The sequence below is a fragment of the Grus americana genome, chromosome 9, assembly GCF_028858705.1.
Source record: "Grus americana isolate bGruAme1 chromosome 9, bGruAme1.mat, whole genome shotgun sequence".
Taxonomy (NCBI): Eukaryota; Metazoa; Chordata; class Aves; order Gruiformes; family Gruidae; genus Grus; species Grus americana.
This window is the reverse complement of record NC_072860.1, coordinates 12,390,065-12,417,497: the sequence shown is the minus strand read 5'-3', so window position 1 is coordinate 12,417,497 and position 27,433 is coordinate 12,390,065. Positions and strand designations below refer to the sequence as shown.

General features: G+C 36.7%; 1 protein-coding gene across 1 annotated transcript in view; it reads left to right on the top strand.

Annotated features, from left to right (window-relative positions):
• The window catches only part of SLC9A9 (solute carrier family 9 member A9), a 214,479-nt gene that overhangs the window by 88,257 nt on the left and 98,789 nt on the right, over positions 1-27,433 (top strand). The window contains exons 9-11 of the mRNA XM_054835998.1: positions 4,233-4,321; positions 24,012-24,125; positions 25,987-26,098. Of these exons, the coding sequence (XP_054691973.1) occupies positions 4,233-4,321; positions 24,012-24,125; positions 25,987-26,098 (315 nt within the window). The remainder of the gene's footprint in view (positions 1-4,232; positions 4,322-24,011; positions 24,126-25,986; positions 26,099-27,433) is intronic.

Sequence of the window (27,433 nt, the reverse complement as noted above, 5' to 3'; positions counted from 1 at the left end):
CACGTCCAGGTCTGCATTAAAAGCACACTGCATATGCTGCCCTTCTCTGACAAAAGACAGACTTCTTTCCAATTTTTCTCTTAGCACCAGATACTGAAAAACAAGGGTACACTTCCTTCTGCCTATTTGTGAAACGATCCAAAAAAAAGATTTTATCTTTCAGTGACAATATAGGAATTATTTTTAGATTAACACTTATAAATTAATGCTCACACTATCATGTTAATGTTCACACTGTCAGCAAAGTACTTTTAAAGCTATAAGTTACTCCTTTATCCTGTATTATTTTTTGATATTACTAGCTTTTGTCCTAGCAATGATATCAACTACAATTATTTGGCAAAACTACTGTAAGACTAAGTTCTCTAATTGTACAGGCAGCTAACAAGCTATCACTATTTCTCTGTTATATAAGAAGCAGAAAAACCAAATAAAATGGTAGGCTTCTATTTCTAATAAAACCTCTTCAAAGAGGTTGAGCTGCAGCTGAAACTTTATTAGTGACTATCAACATTTTATTGTGAGGTTTCTCATTTTTTATATTAAGTGAAAAATTTCAGTAACTTTTTATAGACACAAGTGGCTGTATTGCACTTAACTGATCCTCCATTTCAACTCAAAACATTCCCTGTTTACTTTAAGGTTAGCATTTTGGTCAGCAATTGCAGTACTAAGTATCTCAGTAATTGATAAATTTTCCACTTAAAAATGAAAGAATGTAACAGCACTGAAAGAAAGCGCTGAGTTTCCAACACCCTGAAATGAAAGCCCTGAGGACTGGTAAAAGGACCATCTCATTTTATCTGCCTTCCTGCATCTAATAAATACTTTCTGTTTACAATTCCAGTATTATCATATTTGATCTTATCTGTTTCTCTGTGAAAGAAAGCTCACAAAAATTTAACAACCTAATTTATGTGCCATACACAGTTCGTACAGTATTTTGCTGCCCAGCTAGCTTCAAAATCCAGCTTTAATAGTCTTACAAAGAAATCCAGATTGCTTTTTCCTTCTAACTAAAAAGTTCTGTATTTGCCTTTTTAGGTACTTCTCTTTCCTTTGTAGTTGCATTAACATGTAATTGGTCATTACTCTTAAGTAATCATTTTTATGGGAATGCATTACAAACAATTTTCTCCAAGCTTTTTAATGAAGCGTTTATTGCGAGAGGCATGCCTGGTACACATTAAGTCTTCAGTTGTAGCCATTGAAATATTCCACTGCATTCTGCTGGTCTTCCCTGGAAACAGGGCATCTGGTTTCTACAGTTGCATAATTGCATGGTTCAGATCATTTATTCGTATTGTAAAATCAGATTTAGGCCATTTTCCTCCTCATGTCACTCTCTCAGTTCTCTCAGTACCCATAATTAACAGTTTCTTAGTAGTCAAAAAACATTTTATAGTCATAGTTGAATTTAATTGTCAACGTTAAAAATGCAAGACTTGGCATGATGATGATGATACACGTAGAAGAAAGTGAATCAGAAACTCTTATCGCCATTTCTGTTACTGAGCCTGGAGCTAGTGATACTTTGCAACAATACTGGTTGGCTATATTTTTTAACTGAAATTTCATTGTTTGAGCATCCCATTGCATATTATTAATGCCTTGAGAATTTTTAAACTCCCCAGATCAGTTCTGCACAAATACAGTTACTGAGAAAAAAGATGCATTTAAGAGAACGATCAGACCTCACAAAACCATGAACTTCCTGGAAGGTATTTAGGCACTACTACCCACATTATTTACTCCAAAGTCTTAGCATAGTTAATAAAAAAATAAATATCAAAACAAGCATAAAAAAAAAAATTAAAAAACCCCAATGACACAGCAGTTAAAGCTCAGTGGAATTTCTCTTGGCTGCAGAGACTGTGTTCTGTAGTATTACAGGTAAATTTACAATACAAAGAGAACCCAGAAGCAAAGACAATGTCCATAGTGGCATGTGGGGAAAAAAAAAAGATTTGCTTTCTCATTTTCTTTCTGATGGCAGTTATCCCTTGTGCCAAATTCATCTCAGAATTTTTTACTCCATACTTTTTTCTACCATCAAAGGCATATTAATGCCAGGCCTCAGTTCTCCCCAGAAACAAGAGAGGCTTGCAAGTAAAGAAAGTTGGATTTTCTTGGACAATATTTTCATGGTTAGCAATCCAAAGAGAGTTAGAAACTTGAGAAAGATGTGGTAAGGTAATAATTACTTTAAGTGGTATGTGGCAGTGTGCTGTTCACACACACACACACTCCCCCAAATGAAATAGTTTCAGCATTGTCTAAACTGTTAGTTTTCCATGTTTCCTTATCTATACCTTGTTTTAGGGGAGGAGGATAGTTCACCTACCTCCAGGGCCCTCTTGCTGCTAAATTTCAAACATTTAGAGGTTTGGATAAGCCTGTTAAAGAACCTGTCAAGGCACCAGCACTTTCACCTGACACTTGTTCAGTACATTACCATCCTTTTTTTCCTGTGACTGTGTGAAGCCTGGCCTAATTCTATTAATCCTTTGAAGTAGCGGATTGTTTTATATTGGGTTTGCAGTGCTAAAGCCTGTGGCACTGTAGGTTCTGCCCCCTTACTGAGCCTCTTCCTGCTGGCCTTTGTAAATTCAGGAGTCACCATCCTGGTAGAAGCTGGAGGAAGCCTTATCCAGTTTTGAGTCCAGGACTGAAGACACAGACTGGGATTATTTTCACACTTCTACCTCTTGCTATCTGCTTCCAGTAGAACTGGTTTATATGTTTCAGTTCATGCTAGTTTAACACAATAAATGCCTAGAAAGCTGCTGCAGAGTCACGTTGCAAGGATGGATATTGCCTGAACCTGGACAGGTATCTTTTTGCTTGCTTTGTTGCCTCAGTGTGTTTCCTTGGATTCATCCATGTTATTTCAGTACGTCAGCAGCCCATGAGCTAAAAATTACCTAACAATTTGCAGAGCAGCCCATGAGGAAGCAGAACTAAAATGCTAATTAGGGCATGTTGTAGCTCTTGGGCAGGAGGCAGTGGGTAGAAGGGCTGAAAGGCACAAGAAGTAAAGCACTGTGGGGCGGACGGTAGAAAGCTGCCTGCGTGTGAGCCCCAGAGATCGCAAGCGTGCAGTGCTCACACTGCGGGCTGGCTTTGTGCAAAACCAGTTGTCGCTCATGTGGTGTGCATCTAGAAACCGAGCAGAACTTACATGCTCCACGTGCTTCAGGAAATGTGTGTGGAGGTTTTCAGGGGAATGATGATTGGAATGGACGTGAGCAAGCCCTGAGCTGTTGCGTAAATAATTATCTATGCAGACATGTCCCAAGTTTAAGAAAAGCACAGTGGGCATTTACATATGGCTACTGGTAGACACTTATTTTTGGTTTTCCATTTTCTCCCTGTGTGGGTTCTTCCTGCCTTATCTGTGTCCAGAGCTGACAGGAAATTGCAGTTACGATCTTACCAGCCACTTTAATTACAATACTGCATTACAATGACATTACTCAATGATTCTAGTGAGTTAAGACCAGGGCTAGGGAGGAAGTATTAAAAAATAAGAAATATCACTATAATAAATTTTTTTTATGATTATTATCCCTGACAAACCTGCTGCCCTGATCCTCAAGACCTTCCACAAGCTGGCAAGTGTAATTACTGCCACATGGCTACAGTCATTGACCTAGTCATCCTGGGCAATGCACCTTGCATCTGCCAAGGCATCATTTTTAAGCAATGTGGTGTTGTCCACCTTGCACATTGTTACACACAGCTTACGATAAGGCTAACAATCAAGCAGAGACTGAAATTACTTTCCCCTGTTGCAGTCATCCAGTACCAAGCACTCTCAGACCATTTAAATGTAATAAAATTGGGGTTTTTCCTTTCCTATTCAGTCTGCCAAAATTTTCAAATAGTCTCAAGTCCTTCATATTACAATTATGTTAGTCTTGCCTAACTGTCAGTCAGACTATGGTGAGATGTTACCATGTATTAATTCAAACAAATTTTCTACAGTTTTGGGCCAAATACACAACAGTGGAAGTGCTATGAATAGGTGATGGACCAGGTAGAAGATTCAAGACCTTCATGACTTTTAGCAAAGAAAAAAAATTCTAGTTTGTTTGAAAGATGCTCTTACAAAACATATCTTAAAGTTCTTTGGTTATAAAATACTGTTAACAGTCTAATTAGCTTTTTTTAGGCAGCCCTTTGACCAACCTAAGAAAATAGAAGCAGCTAACTTTTTCTTTGAATTTCAGGTATTGTTGCAGTCCTCTTCTGTGGAGTCACACAGGCCCATTATACCTACAACAATCTGTCACCAGATTCCAAAATGAGAACTAAGCAGGTAGGGCATGGAAATAACTGACTTTGTGTCTTCAACTGGTGTAAGGAATAGACAGAGGTACTGCAATACAGCTGGATGGGATTTCATTAATGCAAAGGAAGAGGCTTATGTCTTCATTAGGGGAAAGATGAGAATTTGCCAGGAAAACAGCAACAATTGTCTGGATAAGCAAAAAATGTAAGAATCTGTTCTTCCCAAGAGACCTGAAATGTGAGTCGAGGAGATGAGGGGTAAGGAGGTAACAGTTTACACTAGCTTCCATACAGGAATGCTACGAAGTTAAGGAAATCGAAGAGCTCTGGTAAAATAGAGAGGTGGTCTGAGAGATTGGATGCATGTAGATTTTTGCAAAGGGACTGTGCAACTGTAATTATTTTTAAAACTTGGGGCTGTTCTCAGTACTAGATACATGGCACTGCAATGTTCAAAATACTTTTCAGCACAAGGAGCAATTTTAGACTACCTCACCACTACCTAGATACTGTGAGAAGTCATTTAAATGCAGTTTCCTTCCCTTTTAATGTTGACTTGTATGTCCCAAGAACCCCAGGTTGTAGAAAATCTATCTCCTAGAACAAAATGGATATATATGGTCCAAGACTATAATTTTCATGATGCAAGCTGGTACCTTTTTCAGCAATTCTTCTGTTTTAAGCATTGGAAATTTTACGTAGAAAATTTCATCACTTCTTGCACATCTCAATTTAATCAAAAATCCAATTTTCCATCAAAAACAGTTTGATAGAAAAAATACCAGCCACAGAATCAGTTCAACTGTTAGACTCTCTCAGATTTTTAATCACAAAAAAGTTTCTGGTCAGTACTTCCAGAATAAAGTGTTAGCTATTGAACAGGATAAGTCTTCTCAATTGCATTTCTTCATACCAGCAGAGGCTGATGCTTTCAAAAAGTATTCCAGCAGAGAAGAGAACCTTTCTCTGATAACTGTATCATAAGGGAATAACGTTTATATCTACTATAGAATTGTTTCTATTTTGCAGAAATACTGAAGTGCATATGCCATTACTACCCTTGCATGTAACTGTTACAATTTGAATACAAGGCTTTTTCAGGGATTCATCTGCATGATTTAGCGATGCATAGCCTCAGAGAGAGAAAAAGAAAGGCCATGGTATTTTTAATTACATATGAACCTTTTCAACTACAAAATTAACTAACATTTAGTTTCAATACATATCTGTTTTGTTCATGTTTACTCTTTCATTCCCTCCCATTCATCAGTGCAAAACAAAGTAGTGACAATAAACTGAATCTACCCTTGAACACACAGCAAAGGGATTATGTGTTTCTCTATGGAGCTATGGGTTTTATGCACCCCTTCTATTCTGTTTTTCTCTTCCCCCATAAGCTCTTAATCCTCAGACTGCCTTACGATATGGTTCAAAAATTGTTGTTAAATTCCTTTGAATTCTTCTAATTTATTTTCTAATTCAAAGATTACCCTTTCATATGCAGCTGTTTCAGTGAGACCTGCACTGCCTCTTTCTTTCTCTCCCCCCAAGAATTCTCTTCAAGCAAATTTACTAAGCCACACACTTGGCATTCTCATAATCATATATGACTTCAGTGCATTTTAAATTAATATTGTTGCTCAGACAGCCGGCTTCGCTCCCAATCTAAGTTATTTTTATTACTCATTACTGGCCAAAATCAAGGGCTTTTTAGTTCATTTATGGAATTATTCCAACGCAGTCTCTCTCTTTTGTGACAATAATGACAGATCTTTCAATAAGGACTGGTGAACTGTAATGCACACTGACAAAACAGTGAGTTAAGGCTGAAGCTAAAGCTAACAGAAAACATGGAAATTAGATTTAAAACTGCAAATCAGATTGTGAAATTGTGTTAGCTGTTTTTAAACAAATGCTTTTTCTCTACTGCTTTGCATCATTTTCTTTACTTTTTTACTGGCTGTTAAGATTTCATAGCTTGATGGTAAAATTCAGTATACAATTATAGAGGTGGTGTTTCTGGCCATGATGCTGAGTTCTGCAGTTCTCATAATACCCCATCATTTCCTCTAAAAGAATACATAAGAAAAAAAAAAAGGTGGTATGATTTCCTTCAGATATTGATATAAAATGAAAACTTATCTACAGTTCTTAACTGAGAATTTAAGAACCTCTATTAAGAATGCCTGTTAAAAGATGCCATGTAATTATTAGTCCCCACGTATCCTTTATTATGCAGTCAATCACCATTTAACATTCCATGAAAAAGATATATTAGATTCCAAGCATCTGAAACTTACAGAATCTGAAAGTATAAAGTAACACAAATCTTGTCACAAACAATGGATTATTTTAACACTGTCATAAGAAAAGATAATAAAGTTTTAGTGAAAATGCAGGCTTTAGAGAGTTTTCAATCAATCCAATTATCCCAATTGTCACTAAGTATTTATAAGCATTCTCTCTATGTATTGTTATTGTTTGTTTTTAACATGAATGATGTTTTATGGCAGTATTTTTAAGTCATCATCATTGACCTGACTATAGTCATAGTGATTTTAACATTAAAATTGACACTGCCATCCGTGGCAACAAGGTTAGGTCAAACAGAGCACTCCTGGGTTTCATACATTTAAAGTTTAATTTATCCAATATATCTTTCGTGAAGGAGAAGATGAAACTGCTAGGACTTGATCGAAAGCTATTTGATTCTGTGCAGCTTTCTCTAGAATTATTTACAGCTGCTAGCATAACCTCGCATCATGCTGCAGGCAAACAACAGTTGCTTCTAAATCTTGGGACATTATAGTTCAGATTTTACATCAGGTTCTTCAGATGTACAGTTGGGCTGGGTTGATTTGCTCAACTACAAGTCGGTCAGTGGCTGGGCAGGGTGTTGCTAGATAAATAGAAATTACTGGTTTGTTGAAAGCGGGCAGACTGTGAATCACTACAGGTCAGCTCTAGAAAGGGATGCACGGACACTACTGTGTTTTCCACAGTAAAAGACAACATTCCTCGCTATTTTTTTCCCTCTGCCCCTTATCAGTTTCACTCAAATGCCAAGCTAAGACCAGCACAGCTTCCTAGTGGTAGAGTATTAAGAGAAGCTTCTCACTTTCTCTAATGGCTATAAATGTTATCCATCATACTTATGAGCTATGTAATTTTCTGGTTATGTTCCTTTAACTTCAGGGAACAGCCACAACAAAGAGACCAGGGAACAGGGCAATACCTTTCTTTGGTTAAGTCTGCAAGAGTATGGAGAATTCTGCTTTCAGACAAAACACAGTGCCAGCAAGTTATAAATTCTGGAAAGGGAATTCTGAAATGCATCTCCTATGGAAGTAGAGCCAGGGAATTACTAGAAGGCAGGTCCAGCCAGCAAGGGGGTATGTCACACACTGCCCTGCCTGTCTCCATTCATTCCACCATTCTAACCCTTGTTTGCGTAATCACCTCTGAAATAGTTGTGTCTAACAAGTTCATGAACATTGCTTTCTCAAATTAGGTGTAATAGCCTAACTACATTACAAGTTAAACAGTTACTCACATTTTTTGCTGATCCTGATAGCAAACCCATTAGGGAACACCTGCCTTACAGACAAAAGCTTCTGGCCTGATTGTTCAGCTGCACCGGGCGTGCAGTATGTACAAGATGCCACATTAAGATTTCAGCAGCCCTTCACCTCCAAGGTTTTACACAAGTTTGAGAATGGGGCAAAGGTAAAACAAGAGAACTCAGTGCTGCATAACTTCTGAGTAACTTTTCCAAAGCGTGTAGTCTTACTAGGACTGCTCAAGCAAATTAACTTGCACTGAAGGACTGAAAGTTCATTCTGGTCTTTGGGCTTTGCTCACTGATGGACAAAGTACTGATTGCTTCAAATTTTAGTCTCCACACTGTAAAGCAGACATGATTATCTCTGATTAATAAAAGTCATCACTTTGCAGAGGAGCAGCTAATATCTCTTGGAAATCCCTTGAAAATACATTAAGCTTTCAAAACTTATTGAGCTCATTTATGATAGAGCCATACATTTTCCAACAAGGAAACGGGCTAGGGATCAATCAGCTGATTGCCAGATCATAAATTGAGCTGTATTCCAAAGACAGTTTGGTGTAAAAGGGTTGTGTTTATAAGCATAATAATTTAATGCTAATTAATCATATTAATTGAAACAGGCTGACAAAACAGTCATGAAATATGTATTTTTTTAATTCCTCAAAAACTGTAAATCAAATCATTACAGTCTCTTGACCCTGATATGTCACCAAATAGCATCAATATGGACTTTAGACTTGATGCTGTTCTATCCATAATTATAGACTCACTTCAGAAGCAAATTGGAATAGGAGAATATAATTTAAACAGTGAAGTATGGCAATGGAGATGTCCAAATCTACTGAAAGGGAGAAAAAATAATGAATGAATCAAAGGAGTGGTTCCTGAATAGTATCAGACAATGTTTAGAAAAAAGAGCATTGTAGGACTAAAGGCAAAGAGGTGGCTGTAGTCAGGTTTGGGCTCACTATATCCAAAAGAAGCACCATCACTGTGATCTATTCATTCTACTGCTTTTTTGGTGGCCTAAATATCTTGTAAACAAGCAGACCTACACTCAGAATTGAAACAACAGCTCTTCTTTCTCTAGATACATGACACAATTACTATCTTATAGCATTCTTCTGTCAGCTATCTTTTCGTAAGAAAAGAAATAATGCACTGTAAATTCTGCTCCAGTAGCAGAATGTTTTCTCCCAAGTTTGTTGTTAAAAGCACACGCCAGGAACTGCAGCCACTGTTTTTATCTTTCTGTGAGAGAAGGGGAACAGCTGAGTAGAGATGATTATGTATTACTACTGCCAAACCTGCATCAATCTGCTGTCTGCAAGAGGTCCCACTCCAGATACCTAGCACCCGTATTGTGTTTGGGAGAAGTAGCCCTCTAAAATCATAAGAAGCACAACACAAAATGAAATGAGTTTAGTGCCCTGATCTCAAACCCTCCACAGTCACACAGGACATGTGTGTGCCCTGTGGCTTTGGTCCTGCTATTTGTATGTGTTTAAGAGACCAAACAATCAGAGCTGTACTTACTTCTAAAGCACACAGCCTATATTATCTCTGGTTAACGCCTACTATTTTCTGTTATCAGACATTGGACTGTTTATAGATAATTAGTTTACAGTTCTGGGAAGAAAAGGCCACACAAATGTCAGGATATAATGGCTCTTACAATTCAGTCTCTTGACTTTTAAAAAATTGAAGAGTATTTCTAGACTGAGGAAAACCTTACTTACAGCAAAATGTCCTCGATAATTAGCAAAGCAACAACCACCACAAAACATAACTCTCATCCTTTTGAAACAAGCAGCCTAATTGGCAGCTGTTGTTGTGATTTGTTCAGGAACTCTACTTAGGAAAAAATGCCCTTTAAGGCACTGCAAGAGGTCAGGTGTTTCCACATAAATGATTGGCAGAGAGAAAGACTGAGAGAAAAGTAAGTTATCTTTCAAACAATATTACTACCAGTACCAGATTCTAATCAGTCTTTGCATATGTGCTGTGCAGGAGGAATCTGTTCTTCCAGCACACCACAATCACAATGCCTGCAGGAAGATTTTATACTAGAATGTTTTTTCATTATCTTCTGAGGTACATAGCACCATTGGTGTCTGATATAAGGTGGCGTAATTGATGGCTAATAGTCTGTCTGAGGGTAAACTGAAAAATTTAACTTTAATTCTTTTTAACTAATACATGGCACTCAGGTCTGGCACTCTTCAAAACGTATACAAGAGATCCTTGCGTAAAGGATCCAATAAAGTCCAGATTCCTAGTTAGCATTAAACAGGCATGCATGAAGTACTTTCTTCCATTTAAGTGGAGACTGAGCATTAAAGTTAGCTCTGATGGGCACTGTCTCCTGGTTCCCTTTCTGCAGCTGAACAAAAAGCCCCTAATCTCCTTGAACCCATGAAACTTTAGACTCAAAAGCAATAGACTGGGGCTTCAGGCAGTGCTGCTCAGGAAGGAGTCCAGGTGACCAACTTACAGTGGTCAGTAGAAAGGTTTGAAGCAGCAGCTACTTCTGATAACAAGAATAAGAAAATAAAAAGGCATTTGGAAAGAGTTATTTATACTGGAATAGAATTAGTCTAGTTTTGCCATTGTTTTAGCTAGTTTTGCTTAAAGTAAACACTGTGGAAATGAGTTAGATTAGGGGAAAACCTTGCTCTTGCATTTTACCCAGGGTTTTTTTTGTTGGGGTTTTTTTGTTTGATTTTTTGAGACAAGGTCAACAGCAAAACCTTTGTTTTGTTTGCAGCTGTTCAAAACAATCAGAGAGGATAAAGAAATGCCCCTGGTTTTTTTTCTTTCTGAGAGAAGAAAATGATACAGACATGAAAATATTGTAAGCACAGAGTTAAGAAAAGAAGAATGGCCTAAGCTACATTTAGCATATGGCTGTTAAGAGTAGATACCTGAAATGTTAGGTAGAAATTTCTACTAACTTTGAGACACCTAACATATATTGAAAACAGCAGAAGTCACAGTTTTAGACCCTCTTAAAAGTCGAAAAGCTCCTACGTCTCTGGATATGAGCTATCGTTACAGCTCTAGCCTAAGCACCCTGAAGAGAAGCAAGCCCTCATGCTTTTGGGCTTTCCCTTAGCACCTCCAGTTTTCCATCCTGAGGCACTGAGCTCCGGCTGCGTCACAGGCACGCTGGCTAAGCCGTGTATTCCTGTGCTGGACTGTCTGAGCTTGCTAACTCAATGCATCTCTCCAGAGCCACTGGGTCTGTTACAAACAGGCTGCCCTCGTTTATAAATTGCCTTCTTATCTCTAATTGAATATGCACCACATGCGTAGTGCTCGTAATAATTATTACCTTTAAAATGGACTGCAATTGACAGGAAGCGTACAATGAATTCTAGTTCTCTACACAGCTATTTTCTCTGTTTAGCAGAAAAAGCTGAAGATTGGAAACGTGCCAGATGCATTGTCTGGCCAGATGTACCATAAGATCTTATGGAACCCTGTAGAATAGTATAATGCTATAAAGAAAGCTAAAGCTGCTTACTGTATGGGTTTAACAGGAAGAATCATAACACAAGAAAATCTTGATTTCTGCAAAAGGAATTATAGTACCATGTCTTTCAATCTGAATTTCTTAACAAAATCCCTCATTATCTGACTGATGTTCTTGATTACTTAACCATGCTAAAAGAATGTTAATCTGCAGTCTCTTTACAGGCATCGCCCCTAAAATTTATGTGGAAATGCTGTAATCATTTCCTCTCTTTTAGCTGTGAGCTATGTGATGGATGGTAAACAGCTAGGAAACATTGCTACAAGTAAACTGATAACAGTAGACTTTATAACTATAGTATATCAGTAATTAGCTGCATAATTTATTATTTATATCATAAATTAGCTGCTATCCTATCCATAATACTTAAAATATTGAGTGTCCACATACAGAAATCTTGTTAGAATATTCAGTTCTATACTTCATTCTTTAATCTCCATTTTTCCTCTGTTTTTGCATACCTGCTTTAATGATTCCTTAACTGAATGTGCAGATTTATTCTGGCCTCGTTAGTTCCCATCAAGTATGTGTCCCTTTATCATCAGCATTTTATAAGGAATACTATTTTCTAGTATCTTACACACACACCATGAATAGAAATAGTATTTTGGAGCTATGAAAAAGAGGTCCTCCCTTGACAAACAACAGAAAACAACTTTCCTTCATTTGGCTTAAGCACGCGAACTGCAAAAATACACATGCTCAAAAGTAATTCATACCCTGTAAGAAACCCAGAACTGTAGCGAAAGCAGTATTTCTACAGAAAAGCTCATCTTGTTGAAAAACTATGTCATTTCTGATGCTGGTAGGCTAAGGAGCATAATGCCGTATGCAAACTAGTTTCCAAATGGCTTCATTGAATTTTTTACAATCTGTTTAAACATTAAACATTTTCTTTAAATATTAATAAAGTTCTTTGATTGTTAAGGTTATAGTTTACTCTTTACAGCACAGTAGCAGATGCCAGCAGTTAGCTAGCATATACAAATTGAAATTAAAACCTATAGGCCAAAATCTCATTGGCATATGAAGAAATATATAATGGAATTCCAAACTGAGACACAAGCTGTAGTTTCTTTGAAAGGTGCCTTGAATCACAAATGAGACTCTGATATATCGTCATCTGTGAGTGGAGTCAGACTGTTTGGGGCTATGTAAGCTCCTACAGAATCAAAAACCTGGTTAATATAACTACGCAGATCATGTAATTTTACTTTGCACACATTTGTTGTGTCTCTTGATCTTCGCACGAGAGATTTGAAGAGCGACCTCTGAACCATGTCTCCTTACTGCGGGTAGCTAGCATTTATCCCTAGTTTTTAAGTCTGCGTCCATGCAAAGATCCAGCCTTGTACCCCGCCTCTGTAAAGCACGTCTAGTTTTGTGAAGAGAATTTCCTCTCAGTATGTAGGCTGTAAAATCAAGTCCCTTCCTAGTTATTGCCACCCTCCTCACCGCTGCAACCATGGAATGCATAGGGAGAAAAAAGCAAACCAAAATCAATCTAATCCTGGGCTATGAACATATTCTTGCATCATCAACATGTAGTGCTGGAACAGAGCAGAGTGCAGTTTAACATCACAAATTTGTGTAAATATGGTTACCTTTAATTTAAATTATATCTTACTCAATTTTGCGTTTCGTAAAAGTTAACAGTTGTGACATTCCACATTACTGACTACATTAAACGTTAAACGTAGTCAGTCACGACTCTCTCATGTGAGAACCTGTGACATAAAAAATAAAGGTAGGATTCTTAATTTAAGCCTTTCTTCATTTTTCATAAAGGTAAACTAATTTAATAGAGTTTTATGTCATGAACCAAAGACCTTAATGAGATTTGGCTTCTGCTATAAATGAAGAGGTTCCAAATATAATAATATATATAATGATAATATAAGTAAAAACACTTAGATTCTTTCTTAAAATATAGTTGTGTCCTAATGGTAATAATTTTCTCTAACTTTGTCTGAAACACTGACACATCACATTATTGTGTTAGGTGATTTTAATACAGAATTATCAGTAAATTCTCCAATCATGGAATGAACCTGTAGAGAAATCTAAAAAAACCTCATGTTTTGTATTTCTATGCATATTACATTATACTACTAAATTGGAATGTAATAAAATTATTAAGCACATAGGTTCACATAGTTTTTAACGTTGAGGGTACTATTAATAGGTTCCTTTGTTATAACCCTGTGCTACCTTACACTTGCATTAGTACGTGTCAATGTGTTCATACTTGCTCTTACTGTGGGGACATTGTGTTTGGTAAAGAAATTAAGACAGCTATTTCTTGCATGGCTAGATAGGTTATGTTGTGATCTTTACAGAGCATTAAACGCTTTGTGACAAATGTGCACTGACCTCACTGAAAGAAGTCTGCGTGGTTTGGGAGCCAGCAGCTTTACTGATGTTTCGAGGCCTCTGCTTCCTGTGCGAACAGCAATGCTTTTGCACTGCACAGAGAATCCTGGGGCAATGACAGGCCGTAAGGAATCTGAGCTGTTGTGTGATTTCTGACATTACCAAACTGCTATTGACAAAGATCCATTCTTGCAATCTGAAATATGTTTTATATATCTCTGCTTGTTAACTTATATGATTCTTGCATGACTGCTGATCCCTTGCAATTCTCTTCCTAGGTACATCATCTGCAAAATTCTGTATCAGCTAAAAAAACTGCACAAAAGCCTTGGTCAAAACTTTTTAGAAGTATGTAGCTAACACTAAAATTCTCACACAATAAGCTACAAGAGGAAAATAAATACGTGTAAATAAGAGACTATAATAGTCTAAAGCACTTGCCAGCATCCCATCTTTTTAGTGACTGCACAGCTGTGTTTTCATTACACAATTAATGGATTTTCTACCTTCAGGAGAGACATTTGTACAAAATGGTAGCACAGTGCAAGAAATACTCAACAGCTGACTATAGCTCATCTCTTACGGTGCTGCGGAAATAATTAAGAGCTAAAAAGCCCTTTGTCAAAATCTTTCATATTAAATGTCTAAATCATGACTAGGATTCAAATAAGTGCTCTGTCCTTCCACATGTTTGAGTACCTATCTACTTTCATCCCCCTAAATTAATGAAAATAGCATGCAAGTGTGAGCATCTATTTCAAGCTTTTGATTTTTAATTCTACTTCAGTCGCACTAATTTAGGGGAGTGTTGACCACCCCGTGCCTCCAGTGAACTTGAGAATTGGGTTCTGCCCCATTGAAATTAATTACAAAACTATAATTTGAATTCAAATAGTGATGGGCTTACTTTGGTTTTGTGTACACTTACTATGAGGGCAAGATTTCACTTTTTAGTCTTTGGACCCTAACTATATCAAACTGCTTTAGCTTTTGTAGTGTTGACATTATTAATCTTTGCCCTGTTTGAGCTTAATACTACACATTCATCTCCATTGGCCTTTACACATAATATTAGTATATGCAGGCACATACACACACACACATATACTCTGTGCTATGTAAAAGGCACGTATAAACAGCACCGATAATTTCCTCTAAGTTAATTTTCTCCAATTATCCTTCATCTGCAATTTTTTGAGGTATTTCACAGATACAAGTGCAGGGTGTTAGACAGCCTTTCAGCGCAGGCAATTATTTACTCACAGCGGAAGTACCAAGGTTGCAGCCACTTCGAAGCTAACTTGTATTTGAAGACAGCTTTCTTGTGCTTTATCCACAAGATGGTCCTTTGTGCTGTATTCAAAAAGTACACCAAAGAGTATCTGACATTTTCTGTATTTAAGAAACTGGACCTTTCACACTTAACGTTCAAGCAAATCCCCCTAACATTCTGTGTCTCACTTATCTCATCTCCATACAGTCTGCACTCTAGATTTTATCTTTAAGTGGAGAGCACTGTTAGATGAGAAGAGTCACATACTCTAATACTTAAGAAAAAGACGTGACACACAAAAACATAGTTGCCATTCATATTTCTCAGGCTTTTTGTCCAAATGAATCATTCTTGAATAGTAGCCTACATCAAGAGGCAGGGAAGCTGTTTAAAGATGGTTGTAGAAATGAAACAAAAGAATTCCCCAAATTCCCACCCTAAACATATAAGAGCAGATCAGTGGACCTACTGATCCAGTATCCTGCTTCAGTAACTGGTACTAGAATCTGCAAAGTAGTTGCAATTAATACTGCCACATAGAACTACAAGGTAGCATTCTGACAAGGTAATGTAGCCAAAAGGTGGCTCATCAGGAGTAGGTCTTTAAGAATAATAAATGGATTTTAATATCATCAGGAGCTCATGCTATTCGACACCAGTTAGGGCAAGAACAGTTCTCAGAGGAAGGATGCTCTCCCTAGGTTGGGAGGAGGTAAGGTCTTGTGTCCATTCCCCTCCAGCCTCTATAAACAGACTTATAACAAAACAGTATATATATGGAAAGCCCTGAACAAGTAACTGTGGCACAGAAAGTAGAGAAGTTATTTAGTAAACATTCTTTTAACTTAGATTAAGCACTGAATAAAAACAAAAGAGCATACCATCAGAAAAACACATGCAAATACTTCTACTGTTTTCTGGATTAAGGTAAAATAGAGTCTTTCCTGATTTACAGTTCTACAGCATTTTCCCACAGAAGCAGTTTTACAGACTCTAAAGGGAAGCATCAACATGGGTAGATAGAAGCTGCAATATGATTTCTATAGAACAGGTGCAAAGAGAGCAAGTATTTGTCCGGTAGTATGTTGTATTTGCAGTGAAATGGAAATCGTATAGCCATGAGCATCAGATAATTTTTTGCAGTCTTGATTCTTGCTGGAAAGCATGAACAAAAGACACCACAGACTTCATAAGAATCCTTTTTCTTTTCTTCTTGGTAGGTTGAAGGCCCTCATATTGGTTACTACTTTCTAATATGTCAAAGACTAACTGATTTTCTTTCCAACACCCAAAACTTGGCAAGGAAGGAAATTGTTTTTATGAACTCACTTCAAGAATTAATATTAGAGAATATTTCCTCTGAGCAAATTGAAATGGAATAAATTGCATTTGTCCTCCTTAGAAATTGAATTGATCGCTTGAGGTTAGGACTGTGATGGCAAGTCACAGGAAAAAAAACCACTTGAGGGGGTGAAAAGAGGAAGATGGGATTGATTTTATGTTTTACTTTTGAAAAATCAGCAGCAGTCCTCTAACTCTAACATAAATGCAGAAACACAAAAGATTTATTAGTTCATTGCAATTTTAAAGACAACTAGATTACATTCACAACATTCCTATTTTTCTTTTACCAGTAGGAGAACAGTCATGTTTTAACACATCTGAGTCTCCTTTGTTAGCTGAAATTGGCCTTGGTGAAGCCACAAATCGTTTCTCTCTTATGCTTATTTTTTTAACCATTGTTCCATATAGCTCTTAACTGTCAGTGGATAATGTCCCTGCTTCCACCTGATTGGTGATTTACTGCCCAGAAAGATGCCTTCCAAGAAAGTTCAGAGATGCCTTTCAGGTTGTTCAGAACAGGTCATAAACTTCAGATTCATTTTTATTTATGTTGTTATTATTTTTCAGCTTTTTATATTCTTTTTCTTCTATACATAGTTTACTCTCCAATTTCAGATTTATACGAATACTAGCTTAATCCTAGACAGAACAGACTGTTCCTGGTCTCTTCATTTTCCATATAGTATAATTGTCCCTCTATCAGCAAATGGAACAACCATCAATGTTCCCAAAATTTTCCAAATTCATCCCTAAATACAATGATTCTAGTACCACCATTAATTGCTGAGCAGTCAGAATTTCTTTATATTCCTTCAAACAATTTTCTAGCTACAATCTTTTATGCCCCATCTTGAGCAGAACCCTGCCTTAGTACTTACAGAATAATGCAGCACTGCTAAACGTAGAGAGCTTTAACTGCAGTAATCCCTGAGCATGTTATCTTGATACAACAGAGCACTGAGGATTCCTCCGTCCTTTGTGCCTGGAACATCTCAGTTCAGGAATTTAAGATAAACAAGCACTTTGAAAATGATTGTTTCTAGCTTGTAAACCATGTAATAACTTAGATGACAAGCTGCAGGAGCAACAGCATCATCGTCTCTGTTTTGGCAATAGCTTCCATTAAGGCATCATTCTCGCGTTATTTCTAGGTACAACTTAATGCCTGACGTATAAGAGCAAAAGTTCGTTGTGCTGCACGAAAAGGAGATAGTGATCTAAAAAGGTTCCCTCTCTTGCAAACAAATCCCTTTGAAAAAAAAACCAACAAAGTTTGCAGAAACCCCCTTTTGGAGGCAATTTAGCAAGACTAATAATAATTATTTTTTCTACAGCTAGATCCAAAGTCTATTGTAGGCAACATATAAATTCTCAGGAGGCTCTAAATCTGGCTATACTACCACAAGTGCACACCAAAGTTTCTACTGCTCTCCATGCCTTACCCATGCATGTTTTAGATTTTGAACACTCAATTACTTCTCAATTAATGGATAAAATGCAAATAACAAAGTTCTTTCTGAGGGTTAATTTGAATCCTGTAATTAATGATGTTGACAGATTGATTGTAAATACAAACCAAATAAAACTTCCGTTCACGCCTGAGGTCAAACATTTTTAGAAATTCTGAATGTTTTACTTTTTAAGTCATTCTCCCTGTGATTTTCATTACTGCAAGTAGTTTAGAACAAGAAAAAAGAATTCTAATTTAGCTGCCTAATTTTCAACATTATTGGTTTAAAACTTCTTTTGTCCAGCAAAGCCATTCGAGACCTATGGCATTTTTAGTAACAGAAAGGATTTGCCTTGATGTCCAGGGCCAACATTTTTTCTTTACTGTTGCTAGTCAGAAGTGTATTGTGTGCCAGGAGTTTCTCCAGCTTCTCCCAAGCTGAACTTTGGTGGTGGTGGGTAGATCATACCAGAAAGAATAATCCGTACTGTGTAAATGCAAAATACTGCTGGCCTTCCCTCTCCCTTGGTGCTGCTGCTTTCATTATTTCTTTTTCCTTTTATTTTCCCAGTTCTTCCTCAGGCCTTACAAATCTTTTAAACCTTCCAGCTCTATAGGGAAGTAGAAATTTATTGTGTGCCTTCCATAAATCTGTTGGGGTGAAATTCATTGAATTCAGTAGCAAAGCCTACTGATAAAAAGAGCCAGAATTTTGCCCCAGGACATAAAAGAACTTGTAAGAATCTCTCTCTGCTAGCGTGTTTGTAAGTTTACAGTCAAATATGCTTAGATATCAAAATGAGCACCATAAAAAAGTTTATATTCTATCATGGATTTGAGTTACTTTGGTGATTCTTTCATCTAAGCATGTTATTCTAGAAATGAGCTTTATATCACTACACTATGAAGATTCATTATAGCTGCATAAAGGATTTCAGGCCAGAGGTTCAAATTCAAACCTTCTTTTTCTGATTTTGAAACCTCTAATCAAAAGAGAAAGATTAAATAAAGCAATTAGGCTATAATAAAGGCTTCTACAATCTCAGAAAAATTATGGTAGCCTGAATTCTTACTGCATTTTAATTCAAAATAGTCAGGAAAAGCAATTTTCATCAACTATTGATTTATCAATATCCTTGACTTCATGGAATATTTTTGATAGCTGTGTTCTAATTAAATAGTATTATTCAAATATAATAAATTTTATAACCATCACTTAACATTGACTGCTTGGGATTTTAATAGCTCTCTGTCACCTTCAAATCTCTCTTAAAAAGTATAATCAATTTTACATCCTAGCTTCCTAGCTGCTGTTGGACTATTGAAACTCTCCCTATATTGATGTCATGCAAGAATATATCACTGTAAGATGTAACCTCTAGCAGGTGGCATTCCTCCATGTTGCTAGCAAAATCAATGCAACTGGAGAAGGCTTGCAGGTACCTGCAAGAGGTGGATGACATTCGTTCAGCAGGTATTAAATCAAGTGAAAGAATGTAATATTGCCATCAGTGAGTAAAATTCACTGAATTTTGCTGGAAATGAGTTGTGGATGTAATTCAGCTTTCACCCAATACCCTCGTACTAACATTATTCCCTTGCGATGAAGGAATGCTGTTTGTAATTCTGCTCTTACCCAGTACTCTCATACTAACTTTATTCTCTTGAAGTGAAAAATGCTGTTTAAAATATTAGGATTTGAGAAATCTTACATTTTCCATCTCCCCAACCACAAGGGGACTGCAGCATAGAATATGTTCATTTTCTCCTTTTGATGCTCCTTTAAAGAATTCTATTTTTATTACAGCTGAGATTGGAACTTAGTGTCCCCCGTCTTCCAGGTGCACTAATTACTTACCTAGATAATCTCTCTAACAGTCAGTGAAAATTTAAGTAGTTCTATAAAATGGATCAAGTTGCAAAACCCATTTTGGCATAGCTTGTTCCCCTAATTGGCTTGAAATTAACTGTGGGGGTGAAGGGAAGAGAGGAGAAGAAAAAGGAAGACTTTTCCTTATCTCACTCAAAAGAAAAAAATAATACAGGTTTTATGTCATACAAAATTTTTCGCTTGAGTTAAAATAAAACATTGGTAGAAGATAAACTTAGCCGTTACAGCAAGGCTGAAGGTGTACATAACCTGGATTGATTCCTTCCTCTGTCAGTGAGAACTGAACTGCAAGTGGCACTTTCCAGAAAAATGTCCCAAATTAAAACTGATTTTTTGCACATCCCTCTTAGTACTTACAATGGCTGAGAATAACAGAACACCTAAGCATATTTGGTGAATGATTTGTTTTTAAATACATACATATTATGTCAATTTTAATAGATATCTTTTATATTAATCTTTTTACAGAGAAAACAACCAAAGCAAGGCAAATACCACTTTCAGTAACTCACTGAGCTGCAGACCTAAACCAAGTGCCCTGATTCATTCTGAACCAGTGTTTTGTAATTAATACTCTACTCTGCAATGTGTTGACACTAGTGATTTATTACAACTCTTACTTTAAAGCTATAAGCAGATTTATAGACTTCGTGGAGAGGTAGAAATGGCATATTACAAATGAGGGGTTTTAGTTTTATACAGAAAAAATGTCTTATTGCTCTGTGTATATTAAAATGGTTTCTAGTATAATTTTCTGGTAGCCTTGGGGAAACTAATGGCAGCATATGAGCACTTTAATGCCAATTTCATTTAGAGTAGAAAGAGGTTAGTTGTCCGTGTGGGAGGCAAGGGAAGGGAATTTATGGTTGTAGCCAAAATATTTCCAACGACTCGATATCCAGGATTCTAATCCTAACTTTTTTTACTTTTTTCTTTATGGAAGTAATCCTACTTGCAAGTACATATATTCAAAATAAGGGAAAATTTTGAGTGGCATTTAAGCAGACCATGGCCCATAGCACGGACCTGGTTTATGGCCACTCAGACAAAATAGGACGTTTTTCAGAGGCTAATGTGTATGGTGCAACTCTTATTGGTACTCCTTGGGTGTCCCAGGAAATTACAAATTCCAGGTGAAAACGTATTTCTCCTATTCTTCTGCTTCTCATCAAAAGGTCTTGACATCTCATCTTTAAAATAGTGACAGAAACATTTGTGCAAAAGGCATGACAATTTGGGAAAATGTTTCTACGGAAGCTGTTTCTTAACATGGTTTTGAGAAGATCTCTTTAGAATAAATTGTTTTGTTCTGATGGGATTTATGCTGCACAGCACTGACAGTTAAGTGCTTAATGGAGTATCTCCTTGGGCTCTGTATTACTATTGAACAAAACAAAGCTGAAGAAACACTAAATAAAACACTATGCTGAATACAGGGGGAAAAAGGGAAGTCTGGAGGAGGTTTTACATTATATCCACAAGCATCAGTTCCAGAAAAAGGCATTCAGATATCACTTCTTTTGTGACAATAACTAGTTCTGAAGCAGTTGATATTTTTTAATATTTTTTTTGTTAACCCAGTGTGAGAAATTTGAATGGACTGCACTCCATGAATAAATGTCGTATGAGTGATATACTTTTAAAAAGAGAGACCAAACTGTATGGGGAATACTGAAGACTCTGAATGAAGCTAACGAGCTAGTTTTACCATTCTAAGGAGCTAGTCTTTCATAAGAGACCATATCATGGCTGTGCCTGGAATAAGAAGGAGCCTACTCTAGCTATTGAAATAGCACCTGGATTTTTGCTACACAAAGGAAGGAAACTAGTCCAGATTTAATCTTCTACCAAGTAGGCAGTGCTCTGATAGTGAAAGATCAAAATACTAAGAAACTAGAGATAAGAGAGGAAAAAGAAACCAGAACAGTTCAGCACCAAAATTCAGAGAGGAAAAAAATAGGATTTGGACTGTATTTGCTCTTGCAAACAAACCAGTTGATGTCCAGCAATATGGTTCAAGAACTGCAATAGATTACCGTGTTACACGTATCTGACATAGTTAATGTAGCTAAAAAGCATTATATACACTGTAAATGTAGTCTAAGAAAACTAATAGGCCTATGCTGGTGGGAAGGAAACATTGGCCCAGTGAGAAAATGAAGTATATATTGCCTATGTTGATTTGAAACATGTAATGAAGAAGTAGGGATTTTTCTTTTTAAGAATCACTCACTGAAATGGTTCTGGAGGTTTTGAAGCTGCATTGGAGTAGGAAGAAACAGGATGCGTGTAACCAGAAAAGGAAGTAAAGGTACAGAGCAATGTAAAAGAAGCACTAAGCTGAATTTACAAAAAAAAAAAAAAAAAAAACCAAAAAAAAAAAAACCAACCCAAACACACAAAGACTGCATCTTGACCAGATTGCTGGGAGACAAGGAGTGAAAAGTTTAAAAGCAGTAATGGCATGAAAGCACTTCAGGCAAGAGTAAAAGCTTGAATTTACTGTTGAAGACTATTGAGAAAGAGTATATAGCAAAAGCAGTGATATAGCAAAATCTATTTTCCTTCAAAAAATGCATGTCAACAGAAAGTTTGGAAAATACAAGAAAGAAATTTTAGTTTCAGAAACTGTGTTTCTAAAATGCATCAATAGTAGATCTACTTTACATTTCTTTAAAATTTGAATGAGATTTTGTAAATGAAGAGTGAAATATCATTCAGCTTTAAAACCTCTGGAGCACCTTTATCGTATCCCAACAACTAAAGCATGCAGTTGTGGCTCCTCATAGCAGTACTCTTCCCTCAAAGGATTTTTATATATACATGTATTTTTATATATATATATATATGTAAATCCTGTCATGACACTCCCAGTAGATTTTTGAAGCATTAGAAAAACGTGTCAGATGACATTCCCACAAAGTGGGATCATGTTTACTCCCAAAATGGAAATGCAAAGATTTATCATAATAATTCCTATGTATCACAAGATGTCATATGTTGAGGTTTTTTGACAACTGCTTTCTCTCATTTAAATTTAATTTAAATAATTTAAGTCTACTAACTTACAAATATTTCTTGTGTTTGTTTTCATGTTATTCAGCACTGCAGCACAAAATGGGGGCTATGGAATCTATGTTTGGGATAATTGATGGTGCTGCCATAGGGTCCAAAATATCTTCCCATATACTACTGGGTTTTATGCCATTTTGCCTCTGAAATTTGTTTTAAATAATGATTATGACAGCTCTCATTTTTCCTTTGTAAGACCATAGTGACTGTTATTGGATATTTATTTTTAGAAACACAAACATATTACAAAAAATACATAAGCCTGTTGAGGATGAATAAAATATCTCCATAGTAACATTCCAGATTGTGATGTATGACTGGTTGTAGACGGATCGACAAACTTCAGCCCTAATCCTGCATCAGGATTTGTTAGCATAGACTCCTGAGCCCAAAAGTTACTTCAGAAGTGAAAAGACCTCTTTTTCTCTCCTCTGTAGCTAGTTGGCAGCAATGATTGATTTTTTCCAGATGTGGATAAATATGAAAATTTATTTTATTAGTTTTTATATAATCAGCTGCAAATGCAACCAAGAACATCCCCTCAAGGCAAATGAATATTTTGGCTTTGCTTGTTTTTATCACAGAAGAAATCCTACCATAATCATGTATTTTATGCTTATTTTATAATATGTTTAAATGATATCTCGAGTAGTTTGGTTTGAAATGAGTAATTGATATTGATGTCCATACAGTGCAATAAAAGTTTTCATCTGCAAGATAATATTCATAAAAGATCATATTCTATCTTAAAGGCACAGGTTCTTAATAGTCCATTTAGGAATTATTTTTTTCTTCTCTCTTGGCATTAGTGTGCCCATGCCCAGCGCTGTATTGTGCATAGCTTGTGTCATCAGGATCTCAGCCATTTCCCAGGTTCACCTGGGTAAACATGAGTGAAGTTAAATTCCCTCAGCTTCCTTGCAGTTTGCATTGAAGCTCGTATAACTTACTTGCCATTTATGTATTTTATTAGTTGTCTGTGTCAAGCTTTCATACACAAATCAGAGAAAAACACGCAAGCAACTATGATTTTTAAAGCTAAAAGACACCACATATACTGTATAGCAAATTAGATGGTTTTAAAATCCACCCTTGAAATAGGTGCAATTTCTGTTCCTTTCATCTAAACAGTTCTGTATTCCAAGGGAACTTTGTGATAAACAGTAGTTGGTTACAGACATGAATCATAATTATGTTCTTTCTCTCTTGTTTAAGTTGTTCGAGTTCATGAATTTTTTGGCTGAAAATGTCATCTTCTGTTACATGGGACTCGCACTATTCACATTTCAAAATCATATCTTCAGTCCTCTTTTTATATTTGGTGCATTTGTATCCTTTGCTTTAAAGAAGTATGTTATCTATGTACATGTGTATATATTTTATATATAAGAATGTGTGCTTCATGTGAAAAAAAAAAAAAGTCCACAAGCAAACCAATCAGTTCCTTAAATACTAAAAATCAATTTTTTTGTCAATCCAAAGGTCCAAGTCTTTATTATATATATTACAATAACTGACTCAATGCATGTAAGCACGTGGTCTTTTGACAGTTGTTGCTTTGCAGATCTGCTACAAAGCAAAGCTTTAAATCAGCTGTGGAACTTTTACCACTGGTTTATAAGTGGGGTAGGAAATTGGGATGTGTATTGGGACACATCCATGGGGACAGGTGCAGGTACACAAAATCTTTATGCCTGTCCAGAGCCAGTGCAGATCCACAAACTGCAGAGCTGCCTCCAGGCAGATATGTGCCATAAGTAGAACTTCCCCAAACCTACTTAAATGATACTAAGTCCTTTAAAAGCAAACAGTTCTGCATTGCTGAAATCCTTCCTTCTTTGTATTTGATATCTCCAGTGTACATGGAATTATTTACATCATCATGTGCCTAAGAGACAGGTAAGAAAAAGAATCTGTGCCTTTAATTCTGCCATAGTTTCTCAACAAATCTGTTGCTTACTTGTATAGTGGTATCGATTCTTTTCACACTGACAATTCACGCGATGACTTTTTTTTTGGCTCAGAGCAGCAGCCCTTTGCTTATCACTTTTTGATGAACTGTAATAGCTTTGAAAGTTGGGATCATTCTGTTTACTAGCAGTAATTTTTATATGCAATTTCCAAATGAATAATAAGAACTGCATCACAGCTCCCCTGGCTACAGGTTGGGTTAGACAGCAGAGGACCCCGAGAGCCTGTTGCATCCCACCACCACACGGAGGCAGGTGCTGTACTGTGTCCTGCGCTCCTTAGCACTGGAAGCCAGCTGAACGTGGGAGCAGCACTCAGGACCCCCGTCAGTGTTGCAGAGCACTGCAGTGACCTGGCTCTATCGCTTCCGCCCACTAAGAGCCAACAGACTGCAACAGGGTTGCACTGGACAGCTGAGCACAGGGCATGTGAAGCAACCACTGCTAATGCATGTTCTCCCAGGTCCATGGGAGCTTTAAGCAGCTCTTGGCCCAGCAGATACGATACAGCCAGACATTGCCACTCAACGCATTTATTCTACAGTCCGCAGCATGCCTCAGACTAAGAGTGCCATAATTGACCCCTAAGAGTCACAAGACAAGGGGGAGGATGGAACCTGCTAAAGGCATGTATAAGGAGCTCTGATTGTCTTTTTTTAAATCCGAAATAGCCTCATGTTTCTAATTAAGCCAACTTTTGTGATCATTCCACAGAGCAGTAATAAAGAACCCCATCTGAAAAATCTCCAAAGAAAAACAAGGAGAGGAAAAAAAAAAAAACACCACAGAGTGCTGGATATAGACAATATGAATTGTCAGGAAATAAGAAAGTAATCATGTCCGAAAGCACATTTATTCTTTGCAAATTGCTGCTCAAGAAGATAATGCCATCTCTGCAATTGATGATGGGCATTTTACTGAAGGACTGAAGATGAAGTCACATGTGATACAAATGTGATGAGTAAAAGTAGAGTGATTGAAGTGGGATATATAATGATGAATATAAAACCAGGATGTCTGGGGAAGACAATCTCTGCCACTGCACAGTTTTATAATGAAATTGGAACCAGAAGGATCTGATATATAAAATATGAAAGAAGATAATCTCATATTCATTTTAATTACACTTCTAAAATAACTTTGGAGAAATATTGGATTTAAGTTAACCCTGTTTTTGTCAGTAGTTCCTCCACCATTTTCCTCAACATCTTAAATTTTAGGTGGCAGTTTTTGTAGCAAGAGCTTGCAACATATATCCACTTTCTTTCCTGTTGAATTTGGGTCGAAAACAAAAGATTCCCAGGAATTTTCAGCACATGATGATGTTTTCAGGTAAGTGCTATTTTGGTATTTTTCCTGTCCACATTTAACAACTGACAAAGATAGTCATCTATCACAAAGAGGTCATTATCTTAAAACTCAAGATAGTCTCTTCAAAGCTACCAAAGCAAATGGATGTATTCTTATCAGCTTCACAGTGTTCTGGACCAATTTTAATTAACTTTTTGGCCACCTACCACCCAGGAAGCCAGTCTTTCAACCCATTGTCCCTCATCTGTCTACATTCTATGACAATTTGGCAATACCATGTTTTCATGTTGTGTTGTTTTAGAGGCACCTGTAGTATACCCGTCAGTATGCTTACATACCAGCAAATAAATATCCAACTTTAAAAGTGGTAGTACTGATACTCAAATCGGACAGAGTCTTTGGCAATTCCTTTAACTTCAGGAACAGTTTTACTTTGAAACATGAGGCTAGCAGATTTTAATTCCACAGACCTTTTTATATGTATTCCAGCCTGATATTTAACTCTGTTAACTCTGGTTAACATTGTTGAATTAAAAAAAAAAAAAAAAAAAAAACAACCCACCCACGAAACAGAAGAGAGGAGCCATGTTCTACTCTGATTTGTGCATCATCCCCTGTACTATGGATTCTGTATTTTTGGACTTGCACAAGCTAGAAATACCGCCACTTGACTTTGTGATGCTAGCTAGAAAAAACTCATAAGCTAAGAACATTTGTTCAGTAAAAGACAGAAACACAGATCCCCCAATGCCATTTATGAAATAATTTTCTAAAATTAGAAAGTCAGCACTTTTTTCTTCATTTTCTTGCTTTTTAGACAAAAACCTATTCCAAATTTTTATAGCTAAAAGTTCTTGATTGACAGCCTTAATGTACCCTGATCTATTTAGCCAGATAACAAGTAAAATACAATGCACCACATTTTAAGCTTCCTCATCAGGAGTACTCCACATCAGGGTGCCTCATTTATGCCTATATAATTCCACCTCTCTAGAGAGCAACACAGTAGTTCATTTCTATATCCATTCAATCCTTCTGCTAAAAGCTGCCGCTGTAAATGTCAGTTAATACCAGCTAGATTGTAGTGAGAGATGATGACATACATCCATTAGGAACTGCCTTTCAGACCGCCCGCTCACCTACAATTGTATAGCCATGTAAGATGTATACGCAGATCCCTCTCGTGAAGCTAGCAGGTGGCCAACTAGGCAACAGCATGAAAAATAGCTTCATATCACTAGTTATCTAGTTTCCTTTTGTTTTTTTACTTTTATTTTTCATCAGATAAAGTATAGAATTAAAAATCTTCTAAAATATATCTTATTCTTCAACTTTTCTGTCCTCATTTTCTCCAGT